The 17,779-nt window shown below is 36.5% G+C and overlaps 2 protein-coding genes and 1 long non-coding RNA gene across 3 annotated transcripts; 2 read left to right on the top strand and 1 right to left on the bottom strand.

Moving 5' to 3' along the window:
• The first annotated feature begins 782 nt into the window (after window positions 1–782).
• On the top strand, window positions 783–11,884 carry LOC114245603 (armadillo-like helical domain-containing protein 3). The gene is made up of 13 exons (XM_028177834.2): window positions 783–933; window positions 1,113–1,427; window positions 1,659–1,819; window positions 2,292–2,459; window positions 3,443–3,554; window positions 3,649–3,961; window positions 4,620–4,699; window positions 4,798–4,930; window positions 6,021–6,105; window positions 7,039–7,271; window positions 7,987–8,113; window positions 8,924–9,078; window positions 10,305–11,884. The coding sequence occupies exons 2-13, from the start codon at window positions 1,159–1,161 to the stop codon at window positions 10,503–10,505; spliced, it is 2,037 nt and encodes a 678-aa protein (XP_028033635.2). The 5' UTR covers window positions 783–933; window positions 1,113–1,158; the 3' UTR covers window positions 10,506–11,884.
• On the bottom strand, window positions 11,794–17,133 carry LOC114245592 (coiled-coil domain-containing protein 149). Its single transcript, XM_028177820.2, has 7 exons — window positions 16,920–17,133; window positions 16,535–16,783; window positions 16,198–16,377; window positions 14,612–14,893; window positions 14,261–14,339; window positions 13,233–13,371; window positions 11,794–12,474 (listed from the first exon to the last, which is right to left on the bottom strand). The coding sequence occupies exons 1-7, from the start codon at window positions 16,983–16,985 to the stop codon at window positions 12,144–12,146; spliced, it is 1,326 nt and encodes a 441-aa protein (XP_028033621.2). The 5' UTR covers window positions 16,986–17,133; the 3' UTR covers window positions 11,794–12,143.
• On the top strand, window positions 16,672–17,262 carry LOC149500164 (uncharacterized). The gene is made up of 2 exons (XR_016325148.1): window positions 16,672–16,803; window positions 16,973–17,262. It is a non-coding gene; the product is annotated as an uncharacterized LOC149500164 (long non-coding RNA).
• The last annotated feature ends 517 nt before the right edge of the window (window positions 17,263–17,779 follow it).

Below are 17,779 nucleotides of genomic sequence, written 5' to 3' on the forward strand. Positions count from 1 at the left end.
TGTCGATGCAAGTCGTCGATGCATGTTGTCGATATAATACTTACCTGTACAATATTACTATAGCCTGTTATGCCGCTCTCCTTGCGTCGTATTCCTCAACTCTTCTACATAACTTTCTCTCGCGCGGTCATTATTTATTTGTTTCTGTCTGTTATGCCCCAATGTCCTACATTAGTGGCAGCGATGTACTCGACGTTCGAGTTCGGCGCTCGAAATTTTATCAAACCTTCCACTCCTGGCTTTGTTTTCTAGTTCGTCCATTCATTCTGGTGAAGCTTCAAGATCTCTAGAACAAAAGTCATTTCGGATCTTTCCGATTCACTCTTGGTGCTTTAGCATTTTAAGCACTGGTCACCGTATTCGACAAACCCGAATGTGACGATGAATTCGTCAAGCAACTTAACCTACAGATACAGACCACTGGGTCTCTCACCGGTTCCTTTCAGTGGTTCGCGATTCCGATCCTGTGGTAGATTTAACGAAGCACTGTTCTTACTAAGGCAGATATTAGTAATGTCTCCCAGGCTGAGCCCCGTGAGCTCTACTATACATTCGGCGAAGCTAGTATAACGCCTTAAGGTTACTGGTAGTATATACGACAGAAAAAAAAACGCGAACCGTCGTCATTCTTCCATCCCTAAACCCACAAAATATCACGTATTAATCCCATAGAGTAGGTACCTCCACGTAGAGTTATGTGTAGTTAGCATTGAGGGAGTATTGGCAATTTTTTTTTTAATGGGTTTGACACTGTCATTAATATAATCGACAACACTGACGACAGTGACAAATAACACGAAATTCAGAGTTCACTTACGAAGTACGAACATATGTAGTTAAATACACTTTTATTATATGTAGTATTTAATAATATAATATTTATGCCTACGAATACTAAGAAGAGAATTAAATACTAAATTTTTATAAAAAAAAGTAAGTTATTTAATATATTCCCAACAAAAATTTGCCATACCAATGCTGGTCTTGGATTTCTTGAAATTTTATTAATGGAGATTGCTATTTTATATGATCAAGATAATAATATTATTGTTTGCTAAATAAGTGTTGCAGCTTAAAAATAGCTAGTTCACCTCTCTGTTTCAAATTTGCAGTAAGGAGGAACGAGCAAAAAAAAATTTGAAAATTTAAAATTTCACTATGGCGATGAGAAAAAGAAGTGGCTCTGGATCAAAGAGACACCTAAAAGAGAAGGTTGTACAAATTTATGAATCGTTCTTTCGAGGAGAGGACTTAACGACTGATAACCCTACTTTTTGGGATGAATTCTTTCTTCTGAAGCCAAAAATACCACAGCTGGAAGCAGAAATACACAAACTGTCCATAGAGCAGCTGATAAACATGAAAGAAAGTATGAATATATTGGTTGAACAGTGTATAGAAATGTTGAGACAAGACCATCATATAAGGTAAGAAAAGTCATCAATAACCATTAAAATTATTTTTTAATCGATATAGATTAAATGTATGAGTATGAATAAAAGTATGAGTTGTAAATATCCTAAAATTAAAATAACCTTTTCTCACTGGAATACATATTAAAAAGCAGATACATAATGGAGTTTGCAACAGTGATGAGATGTGAAAATTATGGTATAATCTGTTAAATAATTGTGTGTATATTGTTGTTAATATTTTAGGTTGCTTTATGCTTTACAAACATTAAGTGCATTACTCATTACTATGTATCAAAGACTTGAACAGGATTCAAACATAAACATCAAAACTATAATGATTGGGCAAGAGAATGCTGATACTAAAATGGTGAAATTATTTGAACAATGCAGTATTATACTATCAGGTTTGTAAAAGTCTCTTGTACCTGCTAAAACTACTACTAAAGACTATAGATTGATTCAAACTGTATATTGTATTTAATATTAGATAAAAACAAGAATCTGTTCAAGGTACTATTATAATTTTTGTAATGAAATATGTCAGCAATTGCGAATGAGAATATCTATAGACTTGTAAAATTTGAATCCATTATTTATTATACCTTTATACCTTGGATACACATTAAACCTAGATATAAAGCTTTATTTAATAATTTTCTGTTTATAAATATTCTTCTTGAGTCATAGACATCATCAAAATATTTTTATGGTTTAATGTTGCATTTAAAGTTTTAGAATAGTAGTTTGTAATTGGCACAATCTTCAAATGTTGATAAATAAATGTTAATAAAAGTTAGTCATCAGTGGCCCCAAAAAAATTAAATTACTTAAAAATTACAGAAATTATAAAACATAAATCATACCTTAATGTTTTAGGTGATGTTCATGAGAGCTTAAAGTCAATGGTTCTGAAGCTCTTGCTTATTATAGCAACTGGAATAGAAAATATAGATGAGAATCCTTTTGTGGAGTATTTCATGTCAAACTGTTTGTTTGAGCCATTGATACAGCTGCTTTGTACCACTACAGAAAGGCAACAGCATGGTAAATAACAATCTATATATATAAAAATGAATTGCTGTTCGTTAGTCTCGCTGAAACTCGAGAACGGCTGGACCTAAATGGCTAATTTTGGTCTTGAATTATTTGTGGAAGTCCAGAGAAAGTTTAAGGTAGATAAACATAAAAATGCTCGGAATTAAATAATAACAATTTTGTTTTCCTTTTGATGTGTCCCCCGTCGGACGGATTTCTTTTGTTTGTTTTAAGTTTATTTTATACAAAAGTTTAGGTCTTTTATTTATCGATTTAGGCACTACGAAGTCTGCCGGGTCAGCTAGTAACAAATAAATAAACTTCTGGGTCAGGTGCCTCCTGTCACCTGCCCTGGGGAAAAACTGATCTACATTTACTGCCATATACCATCTAGCTCTGGAATTAACTTCCCTCCTAACTGTTCCTAGACATTTCTTTCAACTGTGGTTTAAGAGAACTATCAGTAGGCAGGAACATGTTTGTGCCCCTGGGATCTACTGTGTGTATTAGGATTGGCAATCACGTGCCATTAGATGCTATTTTGGATGGTTATAAAAAAAGAATAAATCTGCATGAAAACACTTTTACAATTTCAATTCTAGTGGTTAGTTCATACTAACATAAGCCAATGGTCAATGTTCAGGGTCAGTGGACCCAGTACATATTAGTATCTTAAATATTGAATAAAATAAGAAAACAAACTACGAAAATCTGGAGCAATAACTTTATTGTTAACACACAGTATAAATTCTAATGCTCTTTATCATATTTCGTTCATAACCATTAAGTTACGTAAATTTTAAGATAAGGCAAAATAAATTATATTAACTATGTATACCACATAGATGTAACAATATCGATATTCACAATCTTATCTTTTGTACACAGTGTTTCAATTAATATAACAGAAATCATGGAAATTTCATAGAATCGATTTTCAACCAAACATATATTCTGCTTGACAGTAATTATAAATTAATGTTATGTTTCAGGTTATGATGTAGTTATGTTACTGATGTTTTTGATAAACTATAAGAAGCATGAATCAACAAATCCATATGTTGTTAAACTTTCTATATTAGATGATGAACTGGCTTTGAACGGGTAATCATTACTGTTGAAATATGTACCTTTATGGTTTTACTAATGATATTCCAATAAATAAATTAAGTTTAATTTAAAAATAACATTATTCTAGCTATGGCCAAGTAATAACGACAGCTTTGAATGACTATGTAATGTCAGCATTCGGTGGTATGCAAGGCAACGGGGGTGGAGGTGGTTGGTTGTCATCTCTAACTAGTATGGTTGGAGGTATATTCCTAACAAATGATGAACAACAACCTTTAGCCAGGGGACAAAGGAACAATGGGGCCGAAGAAGGAATGCTCCTGGCTATGTATGAGGCTTCGCATTTAAATCGGAATTTTATGACGACTTTGGCACATTCGTCTTCAACAACGGCGTCGTCAGCGCCACCATCGCCCCCAGCGACGTTACCGCCTCACCAGGTAACATACAGAAGTTTCATAGTAAAGAAATGTAATAATCGTCACGGTTCGCCCTTAAAAAATTTAACAGCTTGACGTTAGCGGTAGGCAGCGGCTTGGCTCTGCCCCTGGCATTGCTGAAGTCCATGGGCGACGGTAACCACTCACCATCAGGTGGGCCGTATTCTCGTCTGTGTACCAGGGCAATAAAAAAAAAAAAAGTTGCCGCTTAAGACCGCTATCAAATTTTTTAATATAAGATACTTGGTGCCCACTTCCAGTGAATCATTACATTAAGCCATCAGAGTAAACAGTCACCAAAATGTAAAGGCAAAGACCACGCTGAGATGTAAATCCTGTACAAGCGCAATCCACCACCTTTATTATATTTATTATAAACAATTGAAAACGAGTGGATGAAGGGGATATGATATAATTTGTTAATTTTGAGAAAACCTACTTTTTCTTCGTACATAACTCTTTCATCACATGCAACTTCTAAAAATAGCCTTTAAACCCCGACTTTTAAGGTCTAATATGGTTTATAGGCACATAACAACTTCATTTAATGTAAAAACTCAAAAATCTTAAAAATGGTACTTAACCCTTTCATCCACTCATGTCTTCAATTATTATTATTAGTTTAAAGCTTTATAAATATATTCAAATAACTTTTCAGAGTCCACCGAACCTCGCTCAAATACAAGCCCTGGACAATGATCAACCAACGAATTTACTAGTCACATTCTTTCAGTATTGGTATGTATAGCATGGCATAAAATTACGGTCAGTATACCGATGTTTCTATTTGAAATTTAACTGTTGCAATGTCAATTCAAAATTTGTTATGTTTTTAGTTCAATCATAATGGCGGACACGAGGAGCGAAAGTAGTATTAACAAATGCAGTCTCTGTTTTATCACTTTAACATGCATCGTGGAGGACCAATTTGCTAATTCAATTATGCACGACCAAAACCTCACTTTTAAGGTAACGACGATATAATTTTCAATAATATATACACACTAGCCATACTCGCCCGCTTCGCTGGGCATTTAAAATTAACATTATTATTTGTTGTCATTATTATTAGGGAGTCGAACACTCATATAAATATTAGCCTATTCATTAATTACATGTATTTTCTATATGGATACCGAGTTTCAAGTCAATCGGATGCAGGGTCAATAGTTATAACGGAACATCCGTAAAAACCACTGTAGATTTATATATTAGTATAGATGTATAGATTCCGTTTTGGGGTTCCATTGTGTAGTTGTATGTCGATATTTATTTTATTTTGTTGCCCAACATACAAATCACGGTCCTTCATTGATAAAATACGAAAGCGAACTTTAAGTAATGTGCATTTTGCAATTCATTGTGCAATATGGGCTGAGGCAATGAAAAAAATTTAATTGCATCATTTTCTTCATTGTAACTTATCTAATATAAAAGAGGAGGTTTAATGTTTGTTTATTCCTAATAAATATACTAAAATGCGTGCAATTTTTTGGTCGATTCAAATATTTTCAAGATGGTATGTACTTTTTTTATCGATGGGGAACCTCACTTTACGGATATCCGGCCGACGGGGGTTATGTCGGATTCAGGCGCCTCCAAAGAACTAATGAGAGAGGTTGGGGACCGAACTCCTCGTCCTCTTCCAATTGATCCTAGGAGACTACGCCTTTAGAAAGACGTGAGACGTACAAGACTCCCACGCAGAACCTACGGTCGACTAAACCCTAACGAGCTCCCCCTTTCCGACTAATGCGGCCTACACAAGACCCTAAAATCAGTGGCGATATCGGGACAGCGGTGGTGGGAGTAATCGTCCCTAAATCGTGAGCTCACCCGAAGTGATTTTCGAGTTTAGGGTAAACAATAAAAATCGTGTTACGATTTGCTTATACACGAGATCATTTAGGATACGATTTAGCGTACTCCCCACCACTGTCCCGATATCGCAACTGATTTTAGGGTCGTGTGTAGGCCGCATAAGACCGGTACGGTTCCGCAAAAGGTGATTTTTACCTAAAAAGATTTATAAATAATAATATCTAACTATTTGTTTCAGGTACAATTATATAGACTTCCGATGCGCCATAGGAAAATAGTTCTCGAGGAACCACCGTCACAACCGTTGGCGTCTACTTTAATAGGTTTGCATTCGACCAAATAAGCTATGATGAAATTTATACTGTTTTCAAAACAAGTAATGTTCTAAAAAAAACCTAATAGAAAAACTATTCCCAGTTTGTTTATAAACTATAATATTCATTTTAGACACGATTATTTGCTTACGTTATTTGTATTGCTGCAATTGTAAAGGATCCACCTATTATTAACCTGATCGAAAGCTGATAGGCATAACAATATTAATATCGCCACCTATTTTATGTGCATTCGTGCGTTCGTTACGTGCAGTGTACGCTGCGTTGGTAAAATAAAATCTTTGAACAGTTTTTCTATTAATTTTGGTCAGTGATTATAGTCAGAGTTGTTGAAACCATCACCAACTCTGTCTGTCATTGGATATCCCAATTCTAATGCATTCGAATGTCATCGCGTCATAGGACCTATGGTTTTTTTATTCCTTACCTATTCTAGTAACCTCGAGGGGTTATTCTAGATTCACCGAACTAGTATATGAACACACGGGGCTCAAACCGGAGTGTTGCTAACACTGGCCTTAGCAAGAGCAGTGCTTCGCAGAATCTACCAACAGATCGGAAACGCGACCTACTGAGAAGTTCCAGCGAGAAAGTCAGTGGGCTGTCTGTGGGTTAATTTACTCGTCGAGCCCTTCGCCGCAAGCGACGGGTTCGACGAGGACGGTGACCGATGCTTGAGGTACCTAAAAGCACTGTTAATGGATCGGGAGGATCCCTAATGACGTGTTTAGGGCAAGATCTCTGCCAGAAGTTAATCCCGGTTAAACTTGGTTAATCCCGGCGAATATTGTGTTCGCGTATCGATTCCACTCCTAGTGAGTGTTCGCGAAAAACCTGGTTGGGAATTAAAATGACCTGGTATTTTTTGAACCGTTCCCAAGCCCTGACCTCTGGTGCAAACATGACGTTTTCACGTTGCAGATCTTTTAGTCGAGTTCATAATGTGTCACCTGCTGAAGAAGTTCCCCGGTGAGCTGTACAGCCTGTGCGTGGGCGTGCTTCTCCGGCTACTGAGCTATCAGAAGCGGTGCAAGGTTCGTCTGGCGCGAGACTGGCGACCTCTGTGGGCCGCACTCATAGCGCTGCTCAAGTTCTTGGTCACCAATGAAACCGCGTTACTGAAGCGACACAATATCTTCATAATGGCGCAACAGGTTCGCGTTTTGTTATTTAATTTCTAGATTTCACCGATTTCCAATAGAAGGTAGTTCTCAATTAGACTGTATTTTTTTTATGTGTATTAATTTTGTCTAGATGAATCGGTTTGATGGTTCTTTTTTATTTGAAAGCTAGTGCTTCTCGTGTAGTTCCATTTCAATGAATAGTTTCTGATTTATCCCTAAAAATGCATTTTTAATTCTCTAAAGTTTCTTTATTTGTTAAAATTTTGTTTTTGTGTTATTCATTTCCTGTGTATTCACTTCCAATATTGTTGATTTCACTTATTCTACCTGATATTGACTCGTAAGAAATTGATTTATTGAAACGGATCCGTTTTGAGGATTAATTTGAAACTAAACGATACTTTTGATTATTTCCTGACACTTATTACTGTGGGATGCAGGCTTCAGACAAATAAAAGTTTCGCGTTTACTTTCACGTTTTATTAAAATACTATTAATAAAATTAATAATCGTTAATCGTTTCATGTTCTTCGTGTTTCGTTCGTCGTCGTTCATTTGTCATCTCACACGTCATCCCCTTCCTTTCTCTATATATCGCTGCGTTCACCACAGACATCGACTTGCATCCATCATATCATGCGTTCAAGAAAACATCACTCCCGCATTACTTTTACAAATGGAAATCTCGCAAATTGTTTAATGGATATAATCGTGTGTCTTGTTGAATAAATTACCAAAATTTCAGGTGGTGAACATTTTCAACTTATTTATAACATTGGGCGACACGTTCCTACCCACTCCGGCGTCGTACGATCAATTATACTACGAGTTAATTAGAATGCATCAAGTTTTCGATAATCTATTTTATATGGGTAAGCACTTTAAATCCACACAAATAACATAATAATATCAATGTCTGGTTTGTTTGTGACATGAAGTATATTATGCCTCAATTGTTTAGAAATTATGCATAATACAATTTTTTCGGGACCAAATTTTTATTATAAAATATCGTGGAAGTTATTAGTGAACGTGTGTTAAGTACGTACATTAAGAATAAATATCTAGTACCTACCTGCGGAATTCGAACACTGGCACCGTCGCATCGCCAGACACGACCGGCCGTGTTATCCCTTGGGCCACGTTTTTTTTTATAATAAATATATTTAAAAAAAATTTACGCTTTTACAGTTGTTTTTTTTTTGTTGATTGAGAAATATTTTTGCGTAATAATACTTATAGTAGTCGCCCGGAGTCGAAATTCGACTAACTTATAATTTAAATCAATTGTATTGATTTAAATTATAAGTTTGAACATTATTAAGGGTCTATTGTCAAAGACTATCATCATATACTTCTGGCTACATTATAGATAAATAATATTGAAGACAAACAATATTAATCTATTCTCAATTTGACCAGAATTTAACAATAAACAAAAGAGTGTGTATGCGTGCGTGTGTCAAATACACAGTAGTGTGTGTCATGTTTTTTATTTATTTAAAGTATTTATATACACAATTAAAAAAAACTATATTCTAATATTTTCTAAATCTGCACTCCTTCTCTATATAAACTCTAAGTGTGTAAAATTTTATACTCCTCCGTCCGCGCAATTTTCGTAAAAAGCGGTACAAAGTTTTTGCTTCACGTATTAATTTAAAGATTATGTATAATGAAAGCTCTGCGGTACTCCACCGGCGACGGCGAATATAAAGCCGAAGCGTTGCGACTGGCCAATTGCTTAGTGAACGTGCGCGCCATCATCCAGCACTTCTCCGTGAAGATAGAAGCGTGGCTCGACCAACAGAATCTGTCGACTCCCTCCGAGGAGCAGGTAATGCAACTCAGTAGAATTAATCCATACTATCTAGAACTATTGCTTTCATCCACAGTGTACTTCCGGATATCTTTTTTGCCACGCACCATCCGATCTTAGAATGAGCTCCCTTCCATGGTATTGCCCGTTAGCCAGTGACTTGGCTCTGTTCCTGGCATTGCTGATGTCCACGAGCGACGGTAACAACTCACCATCAGGTGGGCCGTATGCTTATCTGCCTACAAGACAATAAAAAACCGATAAATTGCATAGTAAAAGGTGTATTATCATTCTAAACAACAAACATCTTTGACTAAAAACAATTGAATAAACTACGAATCCTGTGATCACATAACAATCTCACAAGTCTGAATCAAATATTCCATACAGATCCCTGGGCGGACTATGAACCCGAATGGATGGGTGATATAGTCCTATATGTTTTTACTATGAAGCTGTCATCAGTTTAAGACTTCGATCTCATGTGTGCTACGTTGTTCGCTGTATTCACGTCTATGAACTCTAAAATCGCCTAATGGCAGATGGTCCATCCACCCCAAACATTCTAAAAGAGTAAAACTTTAACAGTGTCACAAAAAAATGAATGTGTTTTTTTAAGGGATTTTATGACCTGGTAACTAAGACCTTTAGGTAAAGTTTTATTTTAATTTTAAGGAAAACTTTTTTTTATGAAAAATCTATATCTATACTAATATTATAAAGAGGAAAGATTTGTTTGTTTGTTTGTTTCGAATAGGCTCCGAAACTACTGGACCGATTTGAAAAATTCTTTTTCCATTAGAAGCCGACATTGTCCCTGATGAACATAGGCTACTTTTTTAAAATTTTTTTTTTTTTTGTTAATGTGTGTTTTAATGTTTCCGAAGCGAAGCGAGGGAGGGTCGCTAGTTATATTATAAAATGAAATGAAGTTGATTAATGTGAAACATGGCAACAATGAAATGTAATGAAATGAGACGATATGGGATGAAATATAATCTCAGTAAAATGGTGGTCATTTACTGATACTTTTTCAGTGGACTTTTTGGAGGATCCCGAGAAGTTACGTTCAGCAGCTTTGTTTAATTTTCGCAAATTTGTGCACTTTCACAGTTACTAAACAGTTATTACACGTTTATACCTGAAAAAAACAATAAATAGACAAAATAAAACAAATCACACAACTTCACTCCTCGCGTTCCCGCCAAAAAGTCACATGACCGTTTGACGTTTCCCTCCCACAGATACTGGAAGTGGTACGTAAGAACTACGACAGCCTGATACTGAAGCTACAGAAGGGACTCGAGAGCTATGAACGCTATTCGGAGCAAGAGCACTGGCCGCTGCTGGCGAGGACGGTGCGGGCGGCGCGGAGGCGGGGGGACGCCAGCGCGCTGCAGCAGCACTCCGCCGCCGCGCTCCACCACTACACCGCCGCCCCGTGATGAGCCCCGGGACACTCCCCGCCCGGTCAGACGCTAACGTAATCGGGAGCTCTATTTAACTGGTCACCGGTGTCCTACGCGGCGTACTGAAGTAATTATCTCGACTTCTTTTCTTTTCCTACCTAAGCCTTCAGAGGCTATTTCAGCGTAACCTTAACTGATAGGTGAGCTCACGGGGCACAAACCTGACGATGTTGCTAACACGAACCTTACGGAATCGGATCGGCAACGCGACCCACTGAGAAGATCCGGCGAGAAACTCAGTGAGCTGTGTCTATGGGGAAACACATTATTGTGGTTTAAAGTAAAACTAAATTTATCTAATGAACTAAATTAATGAACTTTATCGTGAAAGTTGTAATAAATTTAATTTAATATAGCAAATAATAAATAATTAGGTCAGTAATGTGTCAATCAAATGGAATAATTGAATTTTTATAGTAGGTGTGTTTTACTTGTCGAAGATTGATTATTTCACTCACACTATCATCAAAATGCGATAGTAATGTATTTGGGTGTTCAATGTATAGGTTCTATTTATAAGTCGGGTTGGACAATCGACTCAAAACGCTACCTACAGGTTTCGTTCTGCTGTGACGTCACAAGTCTGTGAGGCTAATGGAGAAGACAAAAAAGTTCTTATTTTTCAAATTTGTCGTTAAAACAGCAGAATGCGGCTAAATGCAAACTTCATTTTATGTGACGTCATTCGGGGCCATATCACGAGCTAATCATAGAATATACATTAAAATACATCAATTTCTAGGTAAAATATAAAAAATATACATATATATTTAGTTGTTTTAAAATATATTTACCATTAATATTTTACAAATATAGTGATTGCATTTGCGTTGTAGATGTCTATAGACTCCGGTGACCACTTAACACCAGGTGGGCTGTGAGCTCGTCCACCCATCTAAGCAATAAAAAAATATTTAAATGCCCAATTATTGTATTGGGCTTTAATCTTGAAAGCATAAGTAGTAACTAACTTATTACAAGACTGACGTTTAAGGAGTCGGCTACATTACAGCGTATAACTTTAGTGAGACTTTGTAAAAGGCGTCGTGTATGTAAGAATTGTAAAAAGTGGAAAGTTTAACTGCATTTGTTCGACAGAGGGCGCCTTGTCGTAAATTTCAAATTTTAACGCGCTACTAAAGATAATGTGACCCTACTGTTATGAATGATACGAGTTTATTGAACTAAATGTAAAAAGTGTATTGTAAGTTACTACGCATTTTAATATTTCATAGTTTTATTTTTTTAAGAAGACAAATAAGTAGTTTTATTTTAAATTATTATTTATTTTGTAATCATAAACCATTTCAATGTAACCATTAATGTAAAACATTGAAATAAAAATATTTTTCGCAGACATTAGTATTATTTCTCTAATTGCCTATCACAAAATAATATTACAGCTAAATTAAAACTGTAAAAACATTAACATTGAAAAAAAAAAAAAGATTTGAAGAAAAATATTTATAATATATCACAGGAACGATTTTGACAAATGGAAATTATTCTTTAACTTAATTATACATATTCTTTTATTCATTGAAGAATTTTTTTATCGATATGTTTCGATCGATACTGAGAATTCCGTGGTTAGCCCTATTACGTTGTACGATATCACTGAGGTTTTAATTCTGCAAGTGCCTCTCGAACAAGATCTTCTAGCTCTTTGGGCAAAACAGTTTTTGTTGCACCCTTACATTCGTTCGATAACGCATCACTATTCTGTTCGTCTCCGTTGTGTTGTGACTCGTCGTCGCTGTCTGAGAATCGATTGTTGTCCTCGGGAGTGTGTTGTTGACTTTTTGAATTGTCCGACTTCGTGGAACTCGTTTCCGGAATAAATTCGTCTAGCAACATTTGTGACGGGAATATCGGAATACACTTCTGACCGTTGCACCAAGCCTCCAAAGTCTTCTCCAATTCTGTCAATCTGCTTGCTAGTATTCTGTAACGAAATATGTATTTAGGCGTCAATAAATATATATCCTGACATCTTTAAATGACTACGATGACTTTCAGGTTTATTCTAACGATAGTTGGTAGGTCAATTCATTAAGGTAATTTGCAATAACATGATTCCGCGTTTTTCTATATTTTGTAAATTTTGCTATGTATGAGTAACGAAATAAATACATTATTAAAAGCTATTAACAATTTTGATGTTATCACTACCAGTGCAGTGTAGCTCAATGTATATTAATCTAACTTCAACACAGATAACAGGGTTATCTGTGAACTACAACAACTAAAATTTAGTTAGATTGCCTTTTATAATGCGTAATCCTTTTTTTTTACATCAAAATACTGTTACGCCGGTAAGAGTAACAAACACCATCTATCGCCGAATAATCGAACGAATATCGTAGGATCTAGTAGCACCTAGAACGCTCGAGAAGTACAACGCCATCTATTGTCAGAGAGCGGAAACAATACTAGAGATGTGTGGAATACTCTCGATAGTTCTAGGGATGTGGTATCGGCTATAAAAGCGTTGCAGAGATGGCACGAAGCAGTCAGTAATCGGAACTACACGAAGCAAAACAGCGAACGGAACAGCTGAAGCGAAGCGGAAGAAGCGAATTGAGAATTTTAAAGTGTTTGTGAAGTGTTTAAGTGCTCTAAGTGTTGAATACAAGTTTTAGTTGTACTTTGGTGGAATTTTATTTATCCCGAACCCCAGCGCATAACAATACCAATACTAACTGGTTGGTTTTCCTTTGATGCTGTAGAGCCGTCGACTTGTCGTTCAAGGCTTCGAATAGTCCGAGGCAAACCGACTTCAGCTCGGCTGCTGAGTTGTGCTTGGAGTTCGATTTTAGGTTGTTTTCTAAAAATTCTTTAACTAACACAAAAGAAAAACACTACGATGAGAACGTACTGTATGCGCGCGAGTTCATGTCCATCGGGGCCAGAGGCGACGCGCGGGGGAGAGCTTGCCCCACCTCCGCCCGCCTGCCCGCATTCGTCTGACGTCGAATGTTGTCCGTGACGGTTGTGACGCGCGCTTATCGATATCGAAAATTTACGCTAATTACGCTGTTGACTAAATCGGTAGTTATTATCGACATTACCATAATTAATTAGGTCACAGCACTACTGCATTCCTCAGGATGGACATGAACTCGCGCGCCTACATTAGCTGAATTAACGAAATTTGAATTTATTTATTTATTGGATAGATAACTGAAAGAGATCTGTTGTCGCTTGGATTTAAGTGGTTACAGGAGCCAATAGTTAACACAACGTGAATGCCACCAGCCACCCTTTTTTATTTATTGCTTGATTGGGTGGACGAGCTCACGGCCCACTTGATATTAAGTGGTTTATCGAAGCCCATGACATCTACAATGTAAATGCTGCCACCCACCTTGAGACATGAGTTGTAAGGTCTCACTTTTAACAGTACAACGGCTGCGCCGCCCTTCAAACCGAAACGCATTATTGCTTCACGGCAGAAATAAGCAGGGTGGTGGTACCTACCCGTGCGGACCCACAAGACGTCCTACCACCAGTAATTACGCAAATTATAATTTTGCGGGGTTTGATTTTTATTACACGATGTTATTCCTTCATCGTGGCAGTCGATCGTGAACATTGGTTAAGAACGTATTTCATTAGAAAAATAGGTACCCGGCTTCGAAATGATACACATCGTTGCTTCTAGGCAGGACCCCATGCGGGCTTGCGTCACGCTCTACCACCAGTACAACTTAAACGATCAATAAAATTACCTTGTTTTTGTGTCATGACGTCAGCGAAACCTTTTTTCAAATGCACAGAATAGTTTCTACTCCTGTTATCCAATAGAGTCTGAAAAATAAATTAAGCGTTATCCGCAGTTTCCTCTTCACAATGCCATCAGCGATAAGCGAACAACGGTTACGACTGTTTGTCGAATTATTTACATGATTATACTCTACGTGGAACGATGTTTGACATAAAAAGCCACATTAATTAATATTACTGAATATATGAAATTATTTTATACTTATATAAATAGATGAAAATAAAAATTTATTACATACATAATTAATTTCATTTTTATTACGAAAACTGATCAAGTGATGCATGAACGGACCTACCTTATATTTACTTAAATTACGTTTTATAAGTTCGTTCTCTATTTGCAGTTGCGTTATTCTCTCGTGTAAATATTTGTTTTCGGCTATTAAAGCTTCGATATCGACTATCGGACTGGGAGCGGCGCTTTCGCCCTCCCCCGTCGGCAAATTACTTCTGTTCGACAGCAGATAACTGATTTGGTGGTTCAAACGTTGCACTTTGTTCTTATAGTAATCTCTATCAGACACCAATTCTTCTTTTTCATCTAACGTAGCCCTGTAATCTAGTTGTATCTGCTGGTACTGTAGATAAATAATTCGTATCCAAATTAATGTATAAATAATAGACTAATATTTCAGGGCTTTAGGCCTACGGATCTTATATGGTAACATGTTTGGATAGGGCGTATTAAAAGATTAGTTCATTAAATTAGCTTGAGAAACCCGGGTCCTGTATCCAGGAAATAGTACAACCATGTTCCCTTCACAGGAAGCTCTCAAACTAATCCCACTTTGATTATTAACGGTAGAACGTATTTTGAATACACACGGACTTAGATAATCTCCGACTTAGTTTTACAGTGAATAAGTACATTGGTACCAATTTGAATCTCTTCAATTAAATCGAGATTTTAGTTCGGCAACTACATTTTTGAGTCGGTAACTCCTGTGGGGTAATGGGGTTACCGAGTTTTTTGGGCGTTTACTAATGTTGTCTTCACGCTAGAAAAAGATCGCAATGACGCGGTGACGATAGCAACGCGTGCGGGCTAGCAAAACATTTTTTTTATTGCCCTTGTAGGCAAACGAGTATACGGCTCACCTGATGGTGAATGGTTACCGTCGCCCATGGACTTCAGCAATGCAGCAGCAGAGTCAAGCCGCTGTCTACCGTTAAGTACTCTCTATAAGCCGCGTTTGAAGAAGGATATGTATGTCATATCATCATAAGAAATATGTAAATTAGGGGAAACAGTGGAGAACGTAGGTAGTATTGTATTTTCTTAGGTTTTCTCGAGTCTTAGGGATACTTAAAACTTTTTATATAGAAAAATATACGGTAGTTAATAAGTTATTGAAATGTCGACGAATATTAATCGAGTCGTCCGCTAACATGAAAAGCTGTTCGAAGCGTCGGAAATAATGTAATAAATAAATAACTGAGAATAAATCATGTAGGGTCATCCGGCCCCTTTCAAACTAGGTATGAGGAGTCTTTCGCATTAGGTTTCACTGTGTCCCTGGCAATGCCTCAAGTTTTTACTGGTGCTAGGACCTCTTGTGAGTCCGCGCGGGTAGCTATCACCACCCCGCCTATTTCTGCCGTGAAGCAGCAATGCGTTTCGGCTTGAAGGGTGGGACAGTCGTTGCAACTATAGTTGAGGTCAGAACTTATGTCTCAAGGTTGGTGGCGTATTTACGTTGTAGATATCTATGGGCTCCAGTAACCACTTAACACCAGGTGGGCTGTGAGCTCGTCCACCCATCTAACAAAAAAAAAAAGTTTGATCGTCTGCCTAAAATGAATGAAATGGCAACTTAATTAAATACCACATCCGATTGTTTAATTTTAATTATTGTAAGTCCGAATTATTTTTACCGGCTACCTTTTTCTTCATTTTTTCCAAATCGTTAACTAAACGCTCGTAATCAACGGCTGTGTACGTTGTGTCGTTGCATATATCTTTATTGTCATATCCTTTACATGGCCTTGTATTTTGTAATTGTTTCCTGAGTACCAAGATGTCTCCAGCTGCCTCTTCCAACTTACTCCGCAACATTTCGACCTGTGTGATTTTATAACGACTTAAGACTAGGCGGTAAATACCTATACTCTTTTGCCCATTAATGTCAATGAAAACAATGACACAATAAAGAGTTTTAAACTGTTTTAAAATAATACGTTTTTATTTTATCGTTTCCTTTTAATACATATTCATTTACCTCAACTTTTAGCATGTTATTGTGGTCTTTGGTTTGTGCAAACATATCGCCATTACTTATAGTGTTGGTTGGAGTAAATCTGTAAGCGTTGTTATTTTCCGCAATTTTGGAGGAAACTACTTTTTTGGATTTCAGATGTTCAACTAGAACCTTGTATTTATCACGCTCCATACTACATTTATCTAATTCCTTACTCATTATGCAGAGAGCATCAACTTTGCTTTGCAACTTGCTCTTCAAAACTGAATTCTGAAATTACAAGCACTTTTGTAAGTAAAGTCCATTTTTAATTAGATTGATATACATTCCAACTACTCCACATTCGATGTTTCACTCTAAACTTTTTTACTGCGCAAGTATTTAAATTGAAGATAATGACTTTTACCTCAAGGACATAGTCATCCAATTGCTGATCTTGGAATTTCACTTTGATTGCAGCTTTATTAAACATTGTACCTAACTGATTTCTAATTTGGACGAAGTAAAATGAATTTCAAGTAACATAAAAATTTATATAAACAGTGTTTGACAAACGTAACATGGCACGAACGACTACAGCTGGTGAAACTGAAATATTGATCGTCTGATAACACATTCGTGTTTAGCGCTCCGGATGTTAATCATTTTTTTATTTGTTTCGTGCCTTGAACAGGCAACAGTAACGTTGCCCATACAGTCCACTCAACAAATAATCCATTTGAAATAAAACTTTCGGTTTTCGTAACTAATTCATGTGTATTATTTATGGCTTTTAGTACGACAAACATGGGTTTAGTCGTTTACAAAACTTTGTGTATAAGAGCTGCGTTTCTTTATTTAATAGACGTTTCAGTAAAAATACTATAATTAACTGTCATTTCAGTTAGAGCTTTGCATAGACCTTTCAAGGAGCTTTGGCGAGAATGTGAAGTATATTTTAGTTGTTAGAAACGATTTATTTCTTTTTTTACCGTTCCTGTAACAATTATGATTATCAACTACACCATCGTTACACATTCTCGGGTTCCTCCAGAAAGTTCAATGAGATATCATCGTTAATTACATTTCACGGTGTAATAAAAATTAAACCTGAAAAATTATAAATTGCCTCATTATTAGTCCACAAGGGTACTATCACCCTGCCTATTTCTGACGTGAAGTAGTATTGCATTTTGGTTTGAAGGGTTTTACTGTACCTATACACTGACTACTTAAAATACATGTTTCAAGACGGGTGGTAGTATTCACGTTGTAGATGTCTATGCG

This window comes from Bombyx mandarina, chromosome 23 (genome assembly GCF_030267445.1).
Source record: "Bombyx mandarina strain Sakado chromosome 23, ASM3026744v2".
NCBI lineage: Eukaryota > Metazoa > Arthropoda > Insecta > Lepidoptera > Bombycidae > Bombyx > Bombyx mandarina.